This window comes from Mus caroli, unplaced genomic scaffold (assembly GCF_978045245.1).
Source record: "Mus caroli unplaced genomic scaffold, Mus_caroli_1 scaffold_17, whole genome shotgun sequence".
Lineage (NCBI taxonomy): Eukaryota > Metazoa > Chordata > Mammalia > Rodentia > Muridae > Mus > Mus caroli.
Window position 1 is genome coordinate 26,515,076 of NW_028227272.1, and position 24,367 is coordinate 26,539,442.

A 24,367-nucleotide genomic window follows, 5' to 3' on the forward strand; every position below is an offset into this window, starting at 1 on the left:
CTATACTCAACAAAACTGGAGAACCTGGATGAAATGGAGAAGTTCCTAGACAGATACCAGGTACCAAAGTTGAATCAAGATCAGGTTAATGATCTAAACAGCCCTATATCCCCCAAAGAAATAGAAGCAGTCATTAATAGTCTCCCAACTAAAAAAAGCCCAGGACCAGATGGGTTTAGTGCAGAGTTCTATCAGACCTTCAAAGAAGATCTAATCCCAGTTCTTCACAAACTATTCCACAAAATAGAAACAGAAGGTACTCTACCCAACTCGTTCTATGAAGCCACAATTACTCTGATACCTAAACCACAAAAAGACCCAACAAAGATAGAAAACTTAAGACCAATATCCCTTATGAATATTGATGCAAAAATCCTCAATAAAGTTCTTGCTAACCGAATCCAAGAACACATCAAAACAATCATCCATCCTGACCAAGTAGGTTTCATCCCAGGGATGCAGGGATGGTTCAATATACGGAAATCCATCAACGTAATCCACTATATAAACAAACTCAAAGACAAAAACCACAAGGTCATCTCGTTAGATGCGGAAAAAGCATTTGACAAGATCCAACACCCATTCATGATAAAAGTCTTGGAAAGATCAGGAATTCAAGGCCCATACCTAAACATGATAAAAGCAATCTACAGCAAACCAGTAGCCAACATCAAAGTAAATGGTCAGAAACTTGAAGCAATCCCTCTAAAATCAGGAACTAGACAAGGCTGTCCACTTTCTCCATACCTATTCAACATTGTACTTGAAGTCCTAGCCAGAGCAATTCGACAACAAAAGGAGATCAAAGGGATACAAATTGGAAAAGATGAAGTCAAAATATCACTTTTTGCAGATGATATGATAGTATATATAAGTGACCCTAAAAATTCCACCAGAGAACTCCTAAGCCTGATAAACAGCTTCGGTGAAGTAGCTGGATATAAAATTAACTCAAACAAATCAATGGCCTTTCTCTACACAAAGAATAAACAGGCTGAGAAAGAAATTAGGGAAACAACACCCTTCTCAATAGTCACAAATAATATAAAATATCTTGGCGTGACTCTAACTAAGGAAGTGAAAGATCTGTATAATAAAAACTTCAAGTCTCTGAAGAAAGAAATTAAAGAAGATCTCAGAAGATGGAAAGGTCTCCCATGCTCATGGATTGGCAGGATCAACATTGTAAAAATGGCTATCTTGCCAAAAGCAATCTACAGATTCAATGCAATCCCCATCAAAATTCCAAATCAATTCTTCAACGAATTAGAAAGTGCAATCTGCAAATTCATCTGGAATAACAAAAAACCTAGGATAGCAAAAACTCTTCTCAAGGATAAAAGAACCTCTGGTGGAATCACCATGCCGGACCTAAAGCTCTACTACAGAGCAATTGTGATAAAAACTGCATGGTACTGGTATAGTGACAGACAAATAGACCAATGGAATAGAATTGAAGACCCAGAAATGAACCCACACACCTACGGTCACTTGATCTTCGACAAGGGAGCTAAAAACATCCAGTGGAAGAAAGACAGCATTTTCAACAAATGGTGCTGGCACAACTGGTTGTTAACATGTAGAAGAATGCGAATCGATCCATTCCTATCTCCTTGTACTAAGGTCAAGTCTAAGTGGATCAAGGAACTTCACATAAAACCAGAGACACTGAAACTTATTGAGGAGAAAGTGGGGAAAAGCCTTGAAGATATGGGCACAGGGGAAAAATTCCTGAATAGAACAGTAATGGCTTGTGCTGTAAGATCGAGAATTGACAAGTGGGACCTCATGAAACTACAAAGCTTCTGCAAGGCTAAAGACACCATCAATAAGACCAAAAAACCACCAACAGATTGGGAAAGGATCTTCACCTATCCTAAATCAGATAAGGGACTAATATCCAATATATATAAAGAACTCAAGAAGGTGGACTCCAGAAAGTCAAATAACCCCATTAAAAACTGGGGCTCAGAACTGAACAAAGAATTCTCACCTGAGGAATACTGAATGGCAGAGAAGCACCTGAAAAAATGTTCAACATCCTTAATCATCAGGGAAATGCAAATCAAAACAACCCTGAGATTCCACCTCACACCAGTCAGAATGGCTAAGATCAAAAATTCAGGTGACAGCAGATGCTGGCGAGGATGTGGAGAAAGAGGAACACTCCTCCATTGTTGGTGGGATTGCAAGCTTGTACAACCACTCTGGAAATCAGTCTGGCGGTTCCTCAGAAAATTGGACATAGTACTACCGGAGGATCCAGCAATACCTCTCCTGGGCATATATCCAGAAGATGTCCCAACCGGTAAAAAGGACACATGCTCCACTATGTTCATAGCAGCCCTATTTATAATAGCCAGAAGCTGGAAAGAACCCAGATGTCCCTCAACAGAGGAATGGATACAGAAATTATGGTACATTTACACAATGGAGTACTACTCAGCTATTAAAAAGAATGAATTTATGAAATTCCTAGCCAAATGGATGGACCTGGAGGGCATCATCTTGAGTGAAGTAACACAATCATAAAAGAACTCACACAATATGTATTCACTGATAAGTGGATATTAGCCCAAAACTTAGGATACCCAAGATATAAGATACAATTTGATAAACGCATGAAACTCAAGAAGAATGAAGACCAAAGTGTGGACACTGTGCACCTTCTTAGAATTGGGAACAAAACACCCAGGGAAGGAGTTACAGAGACAAAGTTCGTAGCTGTGATGAAAGGATGGACCATTTAGAGACTGCCGTATCCAGGGATCCATCCCATAATCAGCTTCTAAACGCTGACACCATTGCATACACTAGCAAGATTTTGCTGAAAGGACCCAAATATAGCTGTCTCTTGTGAGACGATGCCGGGGCCTAGCAAACACAGGAGTGGATGTTCACAGTCAGCTATTGGATGTATCACAGGGCTCCCAATGGAGAAGCTAGAGAAAGTACCCAAGGAGCTAAAGGGATCTGCAACCCTATTGTTGGAACAACATGATGTACTAACCAGAACCCCGGAGCTCTTGTCTCTAGCTGCATATGTATAGAAAGATGACCTAGTCGGCCATCAATGGAAAGAGAGGCCCATTGGACTTGCAAACTTTATATGCCCCAATATAGGGGAATGCCAGGGCCAAAAGAATGGGAATGGGTGGGTAGGGAAGTGGGGGGCGCGATGGGGGACTTTTGGGATAGCATTGGAAATGTAATTGAGGAAAATATGTAATAAAAATATTAAAAATTTAAAAAAAAATTTAGATGATAGAATTTCCTTCTCACAAATCGCAAAGCTGCACAGCCCAAGACTTTATTAGAGAATAAATACTGCAGCTGTGACCATAGGGGATTAAATTTTATACCAAGGTAATTTGGAGGAATTGTAGCCTGTTGTCTCTTCCTCCTTGGATAGAGATGGTGGCCAAGGTTGGGAGAACTATGCATGAGAAAGACGAAGACCTCCAGTTGGTTGCTGGTGCCCCATTTACCCATCCAACAGTGTTTGCTGCAGTGGGAATCCTTTATATGAACGGGATGTCCTTTTCTGGAAAGATCCTTAAGTCAGAGAGAAACTTTTCAATCCCCTGTCACACGGTCATTCTTCATTCTAGACTGGTGAACAGCAAACCTGGAATTTCTGGGTAGCAAAATCCTATTGAGTCATGGCAGTCAGGCCACAAATGATGAGAAGAGGCCAGATTTCTTCTGGACTGTTGGAAGAGGAATGAAAAGGTGAACAGCCTACAAGTGCACAGACCTCAATGGGGTGACGTATTCAGCAACTAAAAAGTGTTCTCTGTTAGAGCTTATACAAGACCCAGACAAAAATTATATCTGAAGATGTTTACTTGAGTTTCTCATTGTAATAAACAGCCACCAGCTGTGAGTACAACAGAAGGGCCATTAATAAAGACTATTATATCGCTATTAAATAATGTCTGTTAAAGATTTTATTAAGGCCAGAAGAATAGTGCATGAGAGTGCTAAATGGAGGACAAGATAAAATTGTGCACTGTGATTACAAATTTAATTTCAAACACACACACACAAGAAAAGAATACCCAGCAAAGAAAAATATTGGATTCATATAGCAAGTAGAATGTTCATGGAAGTTGCCTTGGATAATGGCATCCTGTGATTCTTCTTAAATTAGAATGTTCTGTATTTTACACATGTTAATCATCAAACGTGTCTCTGTTTTAAAGTCAGAGAAATATTTTTTACAATCTTATTTTTTTTAACCTTCTGGGAAAACGATCCATATTGCTGAAAGAAAGGCCTGTGGCAAATAAACTAAACAACCCGAGGAGGTCCTGGTTTTTTAAGGTAGGGTCTTGTTCAGTAGCAAAGGCTGGGCTTGAACTCCCTCTGATCCTCTACCCTCAGCCTTCCAAGTGCTAGAATTGCAGGCATCTTCTTGACAGGACTGGACTATTTGAAACAGTGTTTGTTTAGTTTCGTTCACTATTTATTGCCTCTCGGACACTTATGTGTTTATTAATTTGTATAACTGCTTAGACTGCTTAACCTCAGATAACAATATCCGTCTGGTACTTCCAATTACTTGTAGCAGACCACATCCTCATGTCTTCAGCCAAAGTGCCCAGGTAAGTCGGACTCTGTCTCACTCCAGGAGAAGGCATGTGACACCACGCACGGCTTTCTGCAGGCCACAAGACTGAATGTGAAGAGATGAAGAGCGAAACTACCCTACATCCCACAGTAAGAAATCAGTGCTTGGGTAGGACTGGAGAGAGGAAATTTCCTCTTTCTACTGGATTGATGCTGGGAGCATACAGCCCTGGAGTTGTCAGAAAACCCCGTATGGAGTGAGAGAATAAACCCACATAGACAATGTCCCAAGCTTCTGACCTTCAGGCTAAACTCCTCCCAGTTACCTAGCAACAGTAAAGATAACAGCCCACCATAAGAGGGGCTGTTTAACCCCACCTCACTCTCTTATCTTATGCTCTTCTCTCCTCTCCTCTCCCCATCTACTCCTCTAACTCTCTTACTCTCTCCTCGCTCGCTCTCTCTCTAACCTCTTACTCTAGCCTTTCTTCTCTCTCTCCTTTTCCCCTTTCTCTCCTCTTGGCCATGGCCGGTCTCTCTCTCTCTTTTTACTTTTCTCTTTCCCCCTGCCTTTCTACAATAAAGCTCTAAAACCATAGACTGTCTCTGTTCATCAAGGCCCACTGCACTTGGACGATGGGATAGGCTTTCTTCTAATGTTCCGCTTCTAATCTCCTGATCAAAGGCCTTTCTGTGCTCCAGTCAAGGTCCGTTCTAAGGACTCTTGCCTATGTGGGAACCTCTCTCCCTCTGCCCTCTCTCCCATAACCCCAGGCCAAGGGTGTCACCCCGGGGCCCCTGGTATCAGGGGCTGTCCCTTGTCCACCCCCTGCCAAGTGGGGTCAGTGGCTTAGATGCCCACCTGGGACCAAGTGGAAAACATCTGGCAGCCCTCCCTCATCTACCTGCCCAGAGCATAGGAAGAACTCTGGCCGGACATTGGCTATCCTTCCTCACCCCTTCTTCCCCTGCACCCATTGGTTCCCACAGTGGACATTAATTCATTAAATGTTTTTATCATGGGAAGTGTATGACTGATAGTTTTGCTGGGTATATTTGTCTTTACTGGCATCTATGGTTTTTCAGAACTTGTAGAATATCAGTGTAAATACCTTCTGGCTTTCAAAGTCTCCACTGAAAAGTCAAGTGTTATTTTGATGGGCCTGCCTTTAAATATAACTTAGTTTTCCTATCTTAGAGTTTTCAATATCCTTCCTTGTCCTGTACACTTAGTACTTTAGTTTTCGTATGGCATGGGAAGTTTCCTGTCTGGTCCTGTATCCTCTCACATCTCTATAAACATCCCTTTCCTTAGATTGGGGGAATTTTCTTTTGCAGCTTCAATGAAAATATTTTCTGTGCCTTTGGTCTGGGTTTCTTCTTCTCCTTTATAACATTGGTCTTTTTATAGTGACCCAGAGTGTCTACATTGTCTGTTCAGCAGTTTTCCTAGATTCAATATTTTCACTGAATGAGGGGTCCAATTGCTCTACTTGTCTTCAAGCCCTAATGTTCTTCCCTCAGTTTGATACCTCCTACTGGTGAAGCCTGCAGCCTTCCACTGAGATTCTCCTTTGAGTTCCTAAATTTTAATTTCCATGTTTATTTTAGCTCGGATTTTCTTCAGAAGCTCTATCTCCATATTAAATTCTATTTCCATGTCTTGAATCAATGTTTTTATTATTACATTCAACCGTTCATGGTTGCAGTCTTTATTCCAGCGTTTATTCATATCCTCTCAAGTTCCTTGAGCGACTTATAATTGCTATTTGGAAATCACTATGAATCATCTAAGTGGCTTATCTCAGTCAACTTAACTCTGGGGTACTAATTTTAGGAAGATATATATTGTCTTGATTATTCGTGTTGATTATGATTTTGTGATGGGAAATGGATTGTTTTTAATTTGATATGAATTCTTATGAAAAATTTATAGCAGTTATACACTCAGGAATAGGAAACATAGGAGAAAAGATGCAGGAAATTATTATACCAAGATAACTGCCTATACATTTCTTATAGCCACTATTATCAGCTTAGAAAGGATAATGATGAAGAGTGTATCTGAGCCATGGTTTCTCTAATCATCACCTGTCTCCTAGAACGACTTTTGCTTTTAAATGCAGAACACTGCATAGACTACAACCTTTGCCATAACCACCAGAAACAGAAAAGATAACCCATGAAGTCATGCACTTTCCTGAATCTATCCAACAGCTAAAACTTTAAGTCAATCAAGTGAGAGGAAAAAAAAAGGCCAAACACCAGGGCTGGAAATATAGGTCAGCACCTAGGAGCACTTGTTCTTACAGAGGACCTAGGTTTGGCTCCCAGCACCCACGTGGCTGCTTCCAACCACTTGTAACTAGAAGTCAAAAGGGTCTGATGCCCTCTTCTGTTTCCATAGACACTGCATACATGTGGTGCACAGATATACATGCTGGTAGGACACTCATATCCATAAATGCATAAATAAAATAAATCTTTTTTTTTTCAGAAAATGCCTCCAAAAAAGACAGAACAAAACAATTCTTTCATCTTTTATAGATCGTGCAAGACAGTGGTGGCTGCCATTCACACAGATCAAAAGAAATCAGCTAAAATGTGAGTAAGTTCATACAAGACACATCTGGTTAGAACAGGTTTGTACTTTCTAAGGCTGTAATACCAGCCTGTTCACAGTCTGCACTTTCTAAGGCTGTAAGGCCAGCCTGTCTACAGGTACTAGGAATTCCTCCCCAGGGGTGCCACCCTGTGCTCATGAGAACGACAGATGGTTGGAACAGAAAATGGCATGGCACAGGTGTGAAGACGGTGACTAATGGCACCAGCAGTCAGGCACCATGTCCTTCTCAGGTCTCTGCTTCTTTCTCTACAACAAACAGTAACTGACAAAGATCAATTACTTCCAAGGAAGAAACTCTCCCCAGGATGCAAGCAAAAGTGTATTGATGCTAGAAGAAAGGCAAAAGAAAACACACTCAACTACTTACTCTCCTTGAACTAGGACTCTATACTCCAACATCAAGCCTAGACTGGGTAGCAAGGTGAGGAAGCTGCCTTCAAGAAGTGGAGGAGCATAAAGATCAAAGACTCTTGTGTACAGGCATGCACAGATAGCTAAAATCTAAAGGAATAGTCACGTGAGTTGACCCTATTATCTCTAACTCTGCTCATGTCTGTATCCCAGTGACCAGAAACTTAGGAAAGCCACACCTGGAGTTTTATTGTGAAAAAATTAGTTAGGAAGATATTATATTCTCTATTGGGTGCATAGAGGAAGAGAAGGAATAAATTATACTTTAAAAGACCAGGACAGATAAGGAAGAGTTGATTGTGGCCACAAGATTTCCTGGTGACTTAAAGAAGAGAGTCATACCTAATAGGGTTTTTGTGGATGGAGCAGGACTCTGATGAGAAAGGATCAGGATAAAGCCATGCTCCTGGTTAAGAGAGATACAAAAGCAGTGTTGGGGAAGGTCTGTGATCAGAACACTCCAGAGACAGTGACAGCAAGGCTGCAAGTTTAAAGCTAGCCTGGGCTATAAAGAGAAACACAGATGCTGAAAGAAGGAAAGAAGAACAGAGAATGAAGAGGGAGAGGAAGAGGAAAAGAGAATGAGAATAGACAAATGAACCAGATGCAGTGACATTTGCTGGTAGCTCCCAACATCTGGTATGCTGAGGTGGAAGAATTGCTTATGCCTAGGAGTTCCAGGTGAATCTGGACAACACATCGAAGCCCCATAGTAAAGAAGAAAAGGGGAAAAAAGAATGAAGAAGAGAGGAGGAGAGGAGGGGTGTATGGAGGAAAGGAGGGAAGGGAAGAAGGGAGAGGAGAGAAGAAAATGTTAGTTAAATTCTGTAACATGACCGAAAAAAAAACAATACATGTGGTTTGTTAGAGAAAATGGAAAACAAAAATCATTTCTTGGATTCAAATAAAACAAAAACCTACAAAAGATTTTTCCTTCAACTGACAGGTCTTTGGGTTACTAGGTGTTTCCAAGCTGAAGGACAGAAAGCCGGAAATAAATATATAACACTGACTAGGGAAGTAAGCCAGAAGGAAAAACTTGCTTGTCATACACAAAAGTCTGAGTTCAATCCCCAGAGATAAGAAAGGTTTCCATATGGCTCTTTCAAACATCTTTCATGTTATTCAGCCCTCTCCCGACCTCTTCCTCTACCGTACCCGCTTTGTTATCTCTCAGCCAAATATTCTTTCCCACTACTTTCCCCTTCATATCATCAAGCCTACTGTTTTATAAGTGTATTAATATCTTTCATTGGTACCCTACTATGCTTTGTATGTCAACTTGACATAAACTGAAGTCATCTGAGAGGAGGAAACCTCAACTAAAAACATGCCTCCATAAGACTAGGCTGCAGTCAAGCCTGTAGGACATTTTATTAGTGATTAATGGGGGAGAGCCCAGACCATTGAGGGTGATACCAACCCTGGGCTGGTGGCCCTAGGTTCTATAGAAGACTTGTTGAGCAATCCATGAGGAGCAAGCCAGTAAGCAGCACTCCTCTGTAGCCTCTGCATCAGCTCCTGCCTCCAGGTCCCCCCCCCCCCGCTTGAGTTCCTGTCCAGACTTCTTTCAATAATGGACTATGATATGGAAGTATAAGCCAAATAAACCAACTCCTTCCCCAGTTGCTTTGTTCATGGTGTTTAATCACAGCAGTAGTAGCCCTACACCATTACTAACACTACAACCTAACTTAGACACCTACACAAAAGACTATGTTCATCCCAAAAACCATAGGCTATCTAATTTTTTTAAAAACCCATTTCTGGGGGTATGATACTCTCCCTCAAGTTGTTGGTCATCGGTGTCCCAAAGATTGCCCCGAACAATGCAGGCTACTGTCATTATTCCTGATTATCCACTAGAAGTTGAAGGTAAGACCCTTTGCAAAAGACACCACACACATTGGTCATAGACCATGAAGAATCAAGTTAGTATTGACCAGGAGGCATTCTCTCTCTTGTCAGGTATTATGCATGCTATGGGAATAGGGTGTCATCAAAGTCTTACCTAGGTATGAGACTTATGAACTGGAACAATGATCAACATTGCAAGATATGCCCAATGGTGCTATCAGGGCATGAATGTAATAAGGGCAACCAACAACTTTATGATTAGATTTAAATCTAGGAGCCATGCCTGGCTCTGAAAATCTGGCCATAAATCCATGGTTCAGGAGCTCACAGGCCACAGTGATGAACATACAATGATTATTTTGCTCAATGGGCATGGCACCAAACTGCTCTCTAAATTCATATCTCTCTACTTATAAATTAGTACAGCTCTCAGGCCTCATCAGAGAAGTTTCTTTGTACAGCTGATGGTGGTTAACTTATAAATTCATAACTAGCTACAAGAACAGAGAATAAGTTGTCAATGAAGTGCTCAGCCACAAAGGAGGCATCCATGCTACATCCCTTTCACGTGGCACAGAAACCATCACAGAAAAGGGACAGAAAGATGGTAGGACCCAGAGGTCATGGATGACCAGAGCAACACAGTGTCTTCTAGTCATGAGAGGAGAGTCGCACTCATAAACTCACAGTAACTGTGGTTGCCTGAATAGGACCTGTCATAAGAACTAGCCAGTCAACATTCTAGTGTGGAGTGACAAGGAATTCATGACCCCTGCCCTGACTGAGGAGCTTTGGAGAGTTGATAGCTCCTAGGGCAGGGAGAGTCAGTTTTCATTAAGGGTGTGAACCTGGTACATTGACCACACTCCAATAGATGGCCCTATATTCAGGAAGTGTAGGCAGCACAAGTTGGTAGGTTATTTTTTTTCTTTAAAAAGGACATGAAGTTGGGGGATAGGGGGTCTAGTTAAATCTGGGAGGAATTAGGAAGTTGTGGTAAATATAAAAGTAGCCTTTCGGTGGTAATGACCTCCCTACAAGAACATGCCTCTTACAAAAGAAAGGTGTGCCCTCTAAAAAAAGTCCTCCTTCATCTCCATCCAGAAAAGGATACGCACACAAAAAGCTCCTGGTCTGGAGCCTCTATTCCTACTTCATGAATATGAAATGCTCAGGATGCTACAAGGTCACTGCAGTCATTGGCTGTACATCAACAGTAGTCTATGTGTTGCCTGCTCCACAATCCTCCACCAGCCTACAGGCAGAAAAGCATGGTTGACAGAAGGATGTTCCTCCAGGAGGAGGCAGCGTTGCAACTATCCTGAATTAAGATGGGTAGAAAAAGATCCCAATAAGGACATTTGAGGATGAAAACCATTTTAAATGGTCTCTAAGACAAACCCAACCTTGTTTATTTAAAAGAAGGTATAAGTAATTATTTGTATCTATGTTTCCAACTAGCTATGCAGACTTAAACTCCAATCCCGAATGGTCCCTCACTCCAAGTATTAGCTACATACTGATTTCGAGAGTCAAGTAACAGAGTCTCAAAGCCTTCCAGCCTGGCTCTGCCCCAGAGATGAATCTGAGATGATAAATCGATGACAGTCTCTGCCAGGACCCTGTGTATGCACAGCAAGGTCAGAGAGTGTCCTGGTTTGAGAGACATGGCTCAGGAAAGCACACAGGCCACCTAGCCACCTATCTGTTCTTTTTCTGAGGGCACATTCAGACCATGGCTCTGCTCATTGTTTAGAAGACTAGCCTTAGGCAGATAGCAGGACTTGGGAGGCTGGGTCCTCCTCAGTCCTTCATCTCTGACTGTGTGGTGGTTTGCATAGCTTGCCAAGGTTTACATGGTGAGCATTTACAAAGAGCCATAGGCTATTAAGGTGGGTTGTCCTAATTTGACTAATCCTCACAAAGCCTTGAAACTACTACCTATGGGTGAATCTCCGCTGGACTCATTACCAAATCGCTGGTTCTTCACATCTGCTTTTGGAGGGAGCAGGAGGGAGGGTGTCAGCACCTTGTAAGCTCAGATGCCAGTTAATCATTGGCTAATCCTCTTTACTCCCTCATCTATGAATAGTTCACATAGTACTTGTGTCTATCTAGCTCCGGTGGAAGGCAATATCTTCAGACGCATTTCCTTTTCTTACCTAGAAAGGCTCACAGTGTTAGATGTGGCAGTACACTCCTGTAGTGCCAGCACCTACGAGCCTAGGGAAGGACAGTGAGTGAGTTCAAAGTCATCCAGGAGACATAGCAAGACTCTGCTTCAAACAATGAGTCAAACATGCATACATACACAAAAGCAGAATACCAAACCCACAGCACCTTGAAGAAATCAACAGTATCAAACCGTTCTTTACATCACTGGGGTTTCATGGACTTCTTTACATTTTAATCGCCGGGATAGGAGAGAAGCTTAAGAAATTATCTTCACTGAAGCCTTGGTTCAGACAAGGAAGGTATTTATTACTCCTGCCTTGTGAGGTAAAGTCAAAGAGAGGTGTACTTAATTTGTTTCATGGTTACAAAAATAAATAGTGTCAGAGCCAGCACTTTGCTGCTGGCCTCCAGCTTCCTTCTACTGCACGCAGCTGTTTGCCCAATGAAGAAGTCAGACAGCACGTCCACAACTGTGAAAATCCAACAGACAGCAAACCACTGGCCACGCAAGGACTCAAGCTGTCACTTACCATTCACTTAGCCAAATGAACCTAGGCATATCACTTAACAGTCCTATACCTCAGTTCCCTTATTGGTAAAGGAGAGATGATAGCTCTCACATAGTTACTTAGATTAAGCCAATTGCTTTGCGTATAGTCTTCGTCTATATTTGGCACAATTCAGCATCAAAAGTCACTATTGACTCTTGCCATCTGCACTCCCAACTTGTAGCCTCAAGCTAGGACACTTTCAGCTATCTGGAATTAGTGTCATTTCCCTCTGTCTCTCTCTTTCTTACATTACGGTCAATGGATAATCAATTCTTTTTAATACTAACCTCTAAATACTGTCAAATCCATTTTCTATCCATCATCCTCTTTGACAAGACATTAGTTTAGTTCTGATCCTCTTGCCTGGACTGCTTTAAACATTTCCTCACTGGCTTTATCTTTCCCCCCAAAAAAACCCTTTTTCACTCCATGAAAACCCTGAATGTCACTCACATACCCTGAGGTTTCTCCATGTGCCAATCAGGCTGACAGTCCAATCATTCCAATGAAGTCCAACTCTATTATCACTAATTCAGAAGGTCCAGAATGAGGTCTAAGAGTCTGCTTTTATATAGTCCCCAACATGGGTCCAGTAGTTATTTCGTGGACCAGTGCTTGGGAATCATTAGAATGGAAAATTTGCATCCTTTGGAATGTCTTCTAAAGCCCTACGGCTTGCTGTCATCAAATTGCTCCTTAGTCCTTGTTCCCACAGATCAGTTTGTACAACTCCACAAGGACACCTGCGTGCAATAGGCTTGTGGTATTTCCTGTGGTCACAAGGGGCCGGCACTGAAAATGACCCTACACTTGGTGTAGTGTATTGCTATCACCCTGAGCTTGTTTGGACACAAACCACTTCATTTTCATTTTGCTCTAGGCCTGGGAATAATATACTTGGCCTTGTCCACTCAACTATGAGCTTCTCAGAAACATAAGCTGTTTTTTAGTCACTAAAGATCTTCCTGGTTAGCCCAGAGGACTCCTGGTACAGATGAGAGGTGGCTTAAATAATCTGCTAAGCTCACACTTGAATGAATGAGAAAATATAATAAAGCATCATGGAAAGTGTGTGTGGTATGGTTAACTAACTCTGCACAATAAGTTTATACTTGGGAATGAATGAAAGCTTCGGGAGATTGTTGATCAGTTGGGTTTTTTTTTTTTTAAGTAACATCAATTTTCTAGCTTTAATTTTTAATTACTCAAAGCAGTTCCATTTCTGAGCCCCACTGCCTCTGCTTTTTTGTTTTCCTTCAGAATGTAAAACTGCAGGTGAATGGTGCTCGCTGTCACAGCCAACCAGTGCCACAGTTCTGGGCCAGAGACTGTGCTTGATTTGGGAAGGCCATGGAAAGGCTGCTCAGGCAGGATCCCTGCTCTCCAGAACCGATTAAATCCCACTCCTCACAGGTTTATATCAAAGATGAGTTCACTTCATGGGAGTTCTGCCGCAAAGAATCGAGAATAAAGACATCAGACTTGGCCAGTGGCCCAGCTTCCTGAACATTTCAACTGACAAAATGTCTCAGCCTGAGCACAATTCCTCCACTATGCAATCTGCGGGCCTTACTAGTTAACATTGGCAAGCATCTCAGAGGTGCTCGGAAAGCATAATAAGTGAGTAGCCAGGAAGCCAGGGTGGGGGAGGGGCTCCTTGCTCCTGGATGTGAGAGAAGAAAATAAGAGACATCAGAGCGAGCTAACTCATTGTCGAAGACACACCGCCCCAACTCACAGTGATGACACAGGACTATTGCCAGTGTGGGTGAGCCCACAAGCAACCTAGTACTCCTCCAGGTGACTTGGAATAGTAGCGTGTAGCCAGGCACTTAGAAATTATATAGAAGTTGAAAAAGAGTCTCTTGTGTCTCCATATTCTCTAGTCTTTAGTTTCTCACTACTTAATAATTAACTGTGTTAAATATTTGCCAGCACACCACCAAGCACATTGCCCTGGTGCCCTCCTCTGCTTTCTCATACACTGTTGGACATTATTCACTTATATGTAGCAGGCATCATGGTGAGAACAAAACAATCATGTTCTCTTAGTTAAGAATGCATATGTGTTAGGTTAAAAGTTTGACACATCAGTAACAAAAGGAGCCCTAGGTAGAAAGCACAAATGCCAATCAACATGTTTAACTTCGTCATGGAAATGCAAAATGAATACAGGCATCAAACATCATTTTCCAAAGTAAATGAGGCAAAATTAAAAAGTATTATTTGAGGATAGAGATAGGGAAGAGATGTATCCATAAAAGGGGATTGCTGCTTGGCGTATAAATTCACAGCACAACTTTTAGAGAGAAATGGCGTATTCGGTTTCAAATGTTATGTGTCAAAGTTAAACTGTACATCTCCTCTAGTGCTGCAACATTATTATGGAGCGTTTGTTCTCAGGAAATACTTGGAAGAATATCCAAAAAAAAATACCTAATGTTGTTTATCACAGCCAACACAAAATCAAGAATAACAAGTATGAAACCTGGGAGATGGAGCACAATTCATACAGACACAACACAAAGGCTGTAGTAGCCATGCAGTGGTGTATCAAAAGGAAAGATGTTCACCCTACATCTATCTTCAGCTCTCACAAAAAGAGGTAGCCTTCAAAAGAGAGTACAGATTCCATTCTTTGTCTTAAAAATACATACTTGTGAGGATGCGTATGTATTCCTTAAGGAGATATTGCGATTGGTTTTATTTTATTTGGGCTCAGTGCATAGGAGAAGCAACAGGTAATACCCAAATGTATCCAGGTGCATGTGACAAAGAGAAAGGAACCAAGGAGAAAACAATGTGTTTTGGGAATGTGCTAGCAGGACCAGGATGGAAGGCCTGCAGTTATGTGCAGAATTCTGTAGCACAAACTCTAGCAATATTTCTCATTTCAGTGTAGAAATGTGCCATCACAAGGTATACAGTTGCACAGTAGCCCATTACCCAGTATTTCCATACTCCAGGAACAATGTGCAGAATTTGAAGAATATAAATAATGTTAAAATGCACTACAATCATTGGAACGATGTGGTTTTATGAATACATTGTTGAAGTCTGGAAAAGAGTCACCAGCAGGGCAGTATTAATCATATTCGGATGGAAACCAATGAATCATATTTTTTTTGTTCTTCTGAGTTCCTGTCTCAATATTTTCACATGCACACACAAAACACATCATCTTTATAATCAGAAAAATAGTCAAGTACTTGTTTCTTTACTTGCTAAAAATATAGGAGCAAATTCAGGATTCATCACTTTTCCAAAACTTACTAGAATGAAATAGGTCTCTAGAAGGAGTGATTTCATTAATGTGATCAACAATTGGATCAATTAATCTGTATCATTGTCAGTCATGCATGAGGAGATGAACAGTAACACTTCTAAGTCATTTCAGAAGAGAAATGCACAACACTGGAATTCATGGGATGGGAACTCCCTGGAGATCTGATAGTCTCACTTCACAAAATAGAATATAGCTGTCTCTTGTGAGACTATGCTGGGGCCTGGAAAACACAGAAGTGGATGCTCACAGTCAGCTAGTGGATGGATCACAGGGCCCCCAATGGAGGAGCTAGAGAAAGTACCCAAGGAACTAAAGGGATCTACACCCCTACAGGTGCAACAACATTATGAACTAACCAGTACCCCGGAGCTCTTGACTCTAGCTGCATATGTATCAAAAGATGGCCTAGTCGGCCATCACTGGAAAGAGAGGCCCATTAGACTTACAAACTTTATATGCCCCAGTACAGTGGAACGCCAGGGCCAAAAAGTGGGAGTGGGTGGGTGGGAGGGTATGGGGGACTTTTGGGATAGCATTGGAAATGTAAATGAGGAAAATACCTAATAAAAAATATAAAAAAAAAAAATAGAAACTTCCCACAGGGAGCCCTACAAGGCAGGTACAAAACAACATTAGCTTCTCCGTTTATAAAAATCTCCACAGAAAACAGAAATATGTATTTATATTGTCATTAATATAAAAAGGGACCTCATTACAGTGAGACAACATTCATTCAGTGGTGTAAGGCTTTGTTTAACAGTAACAGCTCATGAGTCCCCAAAATCATTCCTGCTCAAAACATTTCCACATAGATGCTCTTAGTTAGTTCTCCTAGAACCCTGTGAGGCAGATAGGCTAGAAAAGACCACTCCTTTTTTTATAGATAAGGAAACTGAGGCTTGAGCAGACAAGTGGCTAGTCCAAGGCCAAAGCAGGAACTCTAGACCCTGTTGGAGGCCTTCCTAGCAGTGTCTGGTTAAGCTTTCTCTAATGGACACTTTCTTATCCTCTGACAGGGTTTTCCTTCCTTCGGTGTCTTATTTTTGCTTGATGGCAATATTCAGGTAACCTACAATTGCTCTATAGCTCCTGCTTCTTCAGTTCTAGACTGAAAGATAATTCTAGCCATTCTCAGTTCTTTTATATGAGAGCTAAATCCCAGATTGTTAAGTTTTTATTGAAATTTGAAGCCATTTCTATCATTAGAAGAATTATGATTGGAAATGCCCACATTTGTGGTGTTACAAAGAATCTGTAAGCACTTTTGTATGTCACATTTTTTAGACAACATTGGCTTTCTAAAAGGGATTAGCTTACAAGTCAAAGGAGACAAATCTACTAAGCAAATGTAAAATCTATAAAACAGCATACCTTAGGGGAGCTAAGATCAGACATTCTCCTTAACCTTGCTTTCTTAGGAGAAGAAATATGTTCTATTAAGAGTATAGTGTCCCCAGTAAGAAAAAGGCATCAGTGGACAGCTTTCAGACACAGAGACACAGGTCAACCTACTTAGCCTAACCTATTCGATGCTCCAGCTCTTAGACTGCGGCAACCTTGGATAAGTGCCTTGGATATGCCTCTCCTTATCAACCTCACCGGGCTATGGTGGAAACTAAATAACCATGAAAACACATTGTATACCAGCATGCAAAACAAAAATAAATGATAGATAGATAGATAGATAGATAGATAGATAGATAGATAGATAGATATGATATGATAGACAACTTTTGAAGTTTGCCACCACAAGAGAGGACCAGTGTAGCAAGAAAAACAGTGCAGTACCAGGCAGGTAGCCAGGATTCAGCAGTCGTCCTAACAGGACAAGGAGCGCATACTAATGTTGCACCTCTGCTGAGCCTACTCAGATTTGGTGAGTCAAATCACTGCTCACCAAAATACACAGTGTCCCTTCCCCATCCAAGGCACTCAACTGAGCCTCCAGCTGAATACAAAACCAGGCTGACCCCTGCTGTCGTTGGTGGCTCTATAACAAAGATGAACTAGGATAGTAGCAAGACCGCCTCACCTAGAGCATTCATTAGGCTAGGGAGGAGGGAGCAAGCCTTCAAGAATAGAGGGGACTCATAATGGTATTTCAGATAAGATGAAGAGAGAGGAGAATGTATGTGATTACAAATGAGAAAGGAAGAGAGCATGCAAGAAGTCCCTGCCTTCTGGTAAATGCATTCAATATTAGGACCCAACTTCAGTCTCTCAAGGAAATACTTAGGAAGCATGAGTGAACCTGAGGCCAGGAAGTCATTTGTGGTGACATTTGAAAGCAACTGTTATTGATAGTTACATCTGAAAGAAGTAAAGACAAGGTTAAGAAAGCCAGCTGAATGAAGGCACCCATTAGTCCTTTATAATATTTTTTCCAGAGCTTTGATAGATGGGATCTATTCCAGAATGTAAAAAAAAAAAAAAAATGTTGTTGCTATAGAAACAGGTAAGCAGATTAAACTTGAAAGACCAGTTTTAGAACAAAGAATTTAATAGTCAGGACTTGAGCAATTAACCAAGAAAACATTTTAAGTAAATATCTTTCGAGTTTGTTATTTGTATATTAATTCGAGGAAGGTAAAACGCTATTATAGTTAGAGCATCACACTCTCACATTTTAATTGCATCATTACTGGCATAAAAGGCTATGCTTACACAATTAGCACAAAGACCTTATTACACAGAACTGCACATCTCTGACTCTCTCTTGATTACATTGTAATTGAGAAATATCACTTTGGATTCACCAAGAACAGACTCATCTTTGGTTTTCTTACAGATCTCAAGTTTCCAGGGAACGTCTCAAATGAAAGAGATGATGAAGCTCGCAGTTTTCTGCAACCCGTCCCTACAGCAGTGAATCTTTTGATGAAATGAAATGAGTGGAGGCTGATAATTGTTAGTATTTGTGTTATGTGTCTTCCCTGCTGAACAGTCCCAACAAGATTGTGAGAAGCAAAGACCCAGCATGCAGCTGCCTTGCCTTTCCCGTTCAGTTCTTCCACCCAGAGAAAACTCTAGTCTTCTTACAGACCTGTTGAAATGGGAGTTCTGGACACAACTTCCCATACAGTCAGAGACTCAAAACTTAACCGTCAGACAGCCCCTGTGTTCCTCTCCCCTTCTGTCTTGCTTCCAACGAAAACAATCTTGATAAAAATTAATACAATGTGCTCATTCTACCAAATTCATGCTGTCAGGAGTTACATTCACGAGACAGGAAGGTTGCTTGAATATTATCTCTTCTTATGTAATTCCAGAGTCAACATTCAATGAAGTATGGGAATGAGTTCACGCGTGTGCGTGTGCGAAGCTAGGGAAAGGAGATGAGAAGTAGGGGCTGGGAACTTACCATCTCATTCTCGTCCCCTTCATTGAGTAAAGCATGCTGGCTCTTCTCAAGGTGGTCCCCCATGGAAACACGCTCCACTCCTGCTCCCTGACCCTTGTGTGCAGCCGCTTTCCGAACCCGCTCCAGAGACGCCTCCGGACCGCTGAATGAAAGAGTTAATGATCTTCCAGGTTAAAAACTCCTTGAGCACACACCTTCTTTCAGCAAATGACAATATTTAGCGAAGTGGACTCCTCCCCCGGGCACTTTGTGCCAGGAGGAATTTCTGGCTGCTCCTTGCTTCTGCATTCTCTCAAAGCAGCTGTCTCAGAGGAAGCCGCTCCCATGCCGATCTTTTTGTACCCAACTTACAGGGGAAAACACTCTTTGCCTGCCCACAGCCTGCCAGCGTAAGGCATCTGACTGCAAATCCAGCAAGACAATGCGGAGTTGGCAGGACCCTCTGCAGAAGCGGGCTCAAGAACTCCCAGGTCGCTGTTTTATTCTCAGAAGCTGGGGGAGGCAAACAGAGCTAGAATTTTCATTTGCTTAGTTGGAGTCCCCAGTCCATAGGGTTTTAGTACAGTTCTCATTCGTTTTGTTTACAAATGATACAGATTATTCATAATCCACCTTGACAGATATTTATAATCTCATTTGCTTTTTCACACACAAAGTATTCTACTTAATGTGTGCATAGAATTAGGCTTGCTATTCTTGAAAAACGTATACTAAAGCCATAAAAGTATAATCAACCTATTCCAGGCTTCTTTTTAGCTCAAATGTTTGTGAGTAAACACTTAAAATTGCCCAGAAACAAAATATTTAAGTGAACAAACAACAAAAATTGGGGAAGGGGACGTTTTGTTGTTGTTGTTTTTTTAATTTTATGTATATAGATGTTCTGCCTGTATGTATGTCTATGCACTATGTGTGCCCGGTGCCCTCAGCAGACAGAAGATCCTGTAGAACTATAATTACAGATTGTGCTTGTGAGCCACCATTTGTGTGCTGGGAATCAAACCCAGGTTTTCTGGAGAAGCAGCCAGTGCTCTTAACCACTGAGCCATCTCCCCAGTCCCTCAAATTCAAGGTTGTTTTTTTTTTTTACACACAAGTTATGCAAAAATTAGTTTTATCATAGAAAGATAAAATGACAAAGTCACAGTTGTTATTCTGGGGCTGATGTACGGACTCAAATACATAATAAGTCTACTAGGAGGTGCACTTTTATCCTGCAAGCTGGTCTGAGATAACTGTAGGGAGTCCCTGTGTAGAGAAGCATAAGTGGAGAACTCCCAGCCACATGTATCTGAGCCAGTCTTGTTGTATAGTCTTTGATCTACAAGAGCTGACTTTGGCTTGCCCGGAAATACCTGAAAGGACCATTGAGGGAGGGAGTGTGTGCCACATCCACTCCAGGAGTGACACACATGACAGGCCAAAAGCCTGGATGCAGTCCTGAGGCAAAGAGTTTCAGGGAAACTTAGTCTCCTGGAACTGTGGCATTCCATAGCACGTATGCTCCAAGTTTGTCCTTGCGAATGGATCTGTGTGCTTCCTTTCAGTATTGTTTTGTTATAGGTGCCTCCAAGCAATGACTTGCCAAATTCCTAAGCAAAATTGAACTTTGCTTCCTGGCCTTCACCAATGCCCTAGGTAGTTCCTGAGCCGACCATGGGCTTGGAATTCGGTAAGAATGTTGCCTATTCAGTGACATTCAGAATTGCCTCTGGTATTATACTATCACTTAGAATAAAAGCCAAGTTGCTCCCATACACAGGAATTTACAATGGTTTAGGAAGTAGATCGGGCTGTGGTTTTAGAGTATTGCATTATTCATGGTTAGCTAGAATTGAACTCCCTAATTAGAACCATGACTTGGGTGTGAAAGCCCTTGCCCTAGGAGTGTAAAGACTTCACACCTGGCTTCTAAGAATATAGCTGATCTTAGGTAGAGCTGACTTTGTCTCAGTTGTTTTATTGCCCAGTTCCTGCCAGTCTTTGTGTTTACATTCCTCTGTTTTGTGTAAGAGTCATTAAGCAACCAGTAACATCATTTGTACCCTGCCAATGTGTCACCTAACTTCCCTATTTTCTTCTGTATAAAAAGTTTGATGCTCAATTTGACAAATTACATTCAGATTCTACACAAACTCTCCTGTGTGCATCTGTCTGTCATTCAATTCCTGCCAACTCCTTGCCCACCTGTGACCAGAGACCCGTTCCACGCAGACAAAGGGGCCCAGAGGGTCTGCGGCAAGTGTGGAGCTGGAAATGTGTGCTGACAGCACTGACCAAGTGCCCTCACCATGTTTAAACGTTGGTTTTAGCCTCAGTTGGCACACTGGTTAAGGACACGTACTTCAAATTTGGAAGACTTGGCTTCGAATTTGGGTTTGACCAAGTATCATCTTTGCCACCTTGAGATACAGCAGGCTACATAGTGTCCAATGACCTCTATCTGCTTACGTGTTATGTAAGAACAATGACACTAAAATCTCCCTCCCGGAGCTATGTTTTGAGGAACAGTGCCCGGGAAGATAGATGTTCAGTATAGGGTAGGGACTGTCCACACACTGTCCCTTCCAGCTAAGTGAAGAGATGGCACTGATCTGACCAGCTTAACACAAGTAACCCAGAGAGATTGAGATAAAGGTGTGTGTGAAAGAAAGAACACACACATACACACACACACACACACACACACACACACACACACACCAGAGAGATGGAGGAGGGAGTGAGGGAAAGAGAAAGAGAGAGGTCTTGAGCAAATGACAAAAATAAATAAATAAAAAGCAAGCTAAGAAAATTCATTGTAACAGAAATCACATATATAAATATCTGTGTGTGTGTGTGTGTGTGTAGGTAGGTATAGTGTGTAGTTCTTAGAAATTCCAAAAACTATAAGTATCATTTAACCAAATAATAAAAGTAAAATTAATATTTTTATCACAAGGTTAACATATGAATAGTATGAAGTTTCTTTTTAGAGATAATGAAAACGGTCAGGATTAGTGACGTGCATCTTTGTGAATAGCCCACAATTCACTGGTTTGTATTTTTGGGTTTGGTTTTGTTTGTTTGTTTGTTTGTTTGTCTGTGGTTTTTGGTTTTGGTTTTTTTTTTTTCAAGACAGAGTTTCTCTGTGTAGCCCTGGCTGTCCTGGAACTCACTTTGTAGACCAGGCTGGCCTCAAACTCAGAAATCCACCTGCTTCTGCCTCCCAAGTGCTGGGATTAAAGGCGTGCGCCACCACGTCCGGCTCACTTGTTTGTATTTTAACAAGCAACCATTTAGTATATTTAGCAAAGGAAATAATAATAAAAAAAAATTCCATTTCATCTTAACTTTACCAGGACAGCAATGTTTCTCTAGGTTACTTTAGAGCATCCAAAGTGTTCTGCAAGAAGTGTTGGGCTTTCATGACCTGGAGAGCCTCTCTTTGGACAAAGCATTTGAGAAAGGCCTATAAAGTGGGCTGAGGAGATGTGAGGTCAATGGCAGGAAAGCAAGGTCATGGGAAGAAGCCCTTGGAGTAAGAAATCCATGGTCCAAAGAGACACAGCATCTTGGTCAGAGCGGCCTCCTCCTCTTTCACTGCCCATAGGCTGGATGTGAGGGGGAAAAGATGTACCAGGAAACACAGATAAACGATCTTATGCAGGTTTTGAACACCAGACCTGGGTCTGAATTTAACTCAGTGAACAATGATAACATAAATATATATAGTTTGTTCTGCCAGCCTGTGTTGTAGGAGTGCCTACAATTACATAATGCTGGAAGCAACTGGGTCCAATCATGTAAGGTTGGCACAACCCATGGCTGAAGAAGAATAAAACTTCTTCTCGAATATCAGGATAATATTTTGTATCTTTCATTTTATATAATTTTGCATAAGTTATATTCCTATTTGTACTTTAATTTGTGGAGGGAAAACTGACCTTTGAAAGTTAAATCTTTTGTGGAAACAAAGTCAACACCGAAATCCCAAGTCACATGCAAGATGCACAAGAGTGGCAGAGGAATCATGGGATAGGAGGTAGGCTGGGGAGGCTTTGTGAAGGGAGGGAGTCCTTAGGATGTTATCCTGAGTAAATTAAGATGATTATCAAAGACACTGTTGACCAGGGCAGCTGTGAGCAAGGCTGCCAGGCACACATGAGCATTGATCTTTCAGATTTGGAAAGAATACCTCACAGTCAAAGTGGTTCCCATCACTCTCCGATTCTCTCTCGACACTCATTTCCTCTCATATCCTCTGTGCCAAGCAAGACAGGAAAGTGCGAAGAGGAAAAGGATAGAAAGTAATTAACTACCTCTTTAGGCGATCTGGTATCTCTTGTCTTGCTTTTCTTTATGCCAAGAGCAGTCTTCAACCTCTGCGAGCCTGTAATAGCTGCTAAGTAGGGCTAATGCCAGCACTGCTTTCTCTGCCAGGTCGTGAGGATGCTGCTTCACTGGCCTGGCCCATTCAGATGGCGTGAAGATAAGTAGGGTCCTGTTTCGTCACACCTTAATTTCCATCTTTCATCTGAGAACCTCACGGAATCTTGCGACATCCCTCCTTTGCACCCGCCTCTGTGAGGCAGGGCGGTGAGTAACATATCATTGGCCCCGTTTGAAAGCTATAGGAACTGAGTCAGAAAGAGGTCACCAAGAATTGTTCAAGGTCACATGTCCTCAGCATGCTGTAGAACTGGAAAGAGGTGAGTTAATTCTGCTCGGTCATCACTGGCATAAACGCTGGCTCAGGCTTCCTCCTCAGTTCTTATTGCACAAATCAGACACTTGGAAAGCCACACAACACTATCTAAATTCAAAGGTTCACGGTCATTATTAATCATCCTCATCTGCACTAACATGCACTTGGTACACAGTACTGTAACAAGCAAACATGAAATGTCCCAAGGAGGAATTACCTGCCTCAAGGTGGTGGTGCGAGGCTTAATTGAATTAATTAGTGTTTGTAAAACATTTAGCAACACTAGGATTAAAGGGTCTAATACAAAGACACGAGGCCTCCCCTAATTACAGAAGACAAGAGCCAGCTAATAGCCCTCTGCTTCTAGAGGAATTGATCTCAACCATATGGGCTCAGGATTCAGTTCTGACCTGCATGACGAGCTTGAGGAAGCTTGTCCCGTGTGTTCCCAAGAACATCTCTTGCTAGCTCTTATTTTCAAAAAGTAAAAAGTGAAAGCTGCTCTCAGGAGGCAAGAAAGTGCCCCTATGTAAAGAGTACCTTGGTGGGAGACTATTAGGGCAATTAATTCCAGGTCATTAAACAGGGTCTATAGAAACAGAAACCAAGCCTTGGTCTTTCAATAGACTCCCCCATGGTGCCAGTGTGTTTAATTTTGAGAACTTTTGAAAATCTAAAAATATACAAAGCAATACAAGTTAGGACATGACTAGGAAGAATCAGAAACCATTACAACCTGGGGGGCCTCCTTGCTTCTCAGGTAAAGAATGAGTTCTGAAGAGACTAGAAGATAACTCATCATGCAAACTGCAAGATTTTCTATCACGTGCTTCATACAGCC

At 41.7% G+C, this 24,367-nt stretch overlaps 1 protein-coding gene and 1 pseudogene across 1 annotated transcript in view; one reads left to right on the plus strand and one right to left on the minus strand.

Annotated features, from left to right (window-relative positions):
- Positions 1 to 23,378, minus strand: part of Atp13a4 (ATPase 13A4) — a 136,924-nt gene extending 113,546 nt beyond the window's left edge. Inside the window, exons 1-2 of the mRNA XM_085832191.1 lie at positions 23,141 to 23,378; positions 18,840 to 18,981 (exon numbers count right to left, since the gene is read on the minus strand). Of these exons, the coding sequence (XP_085688317.1) occupies positions 18,840 to 18,902 (63 nt within the window). The 5' untranslated portion in view covers positions 18,903 to 18,981; positions 23,141 to 23,378. The remainder of the gene's footprint in view (positions 1 to 18,839; positions 18,982 to 23,140) is intronic.
- On the plus strand, positions 10,623 to 10,831 carry LOC110311974 (small ribosomal subunit protein eS27-like pseudogene; annotated as a pseudogene).
- Positions 23,379 to 24,367: the final 989 nt, after the last annotated feature.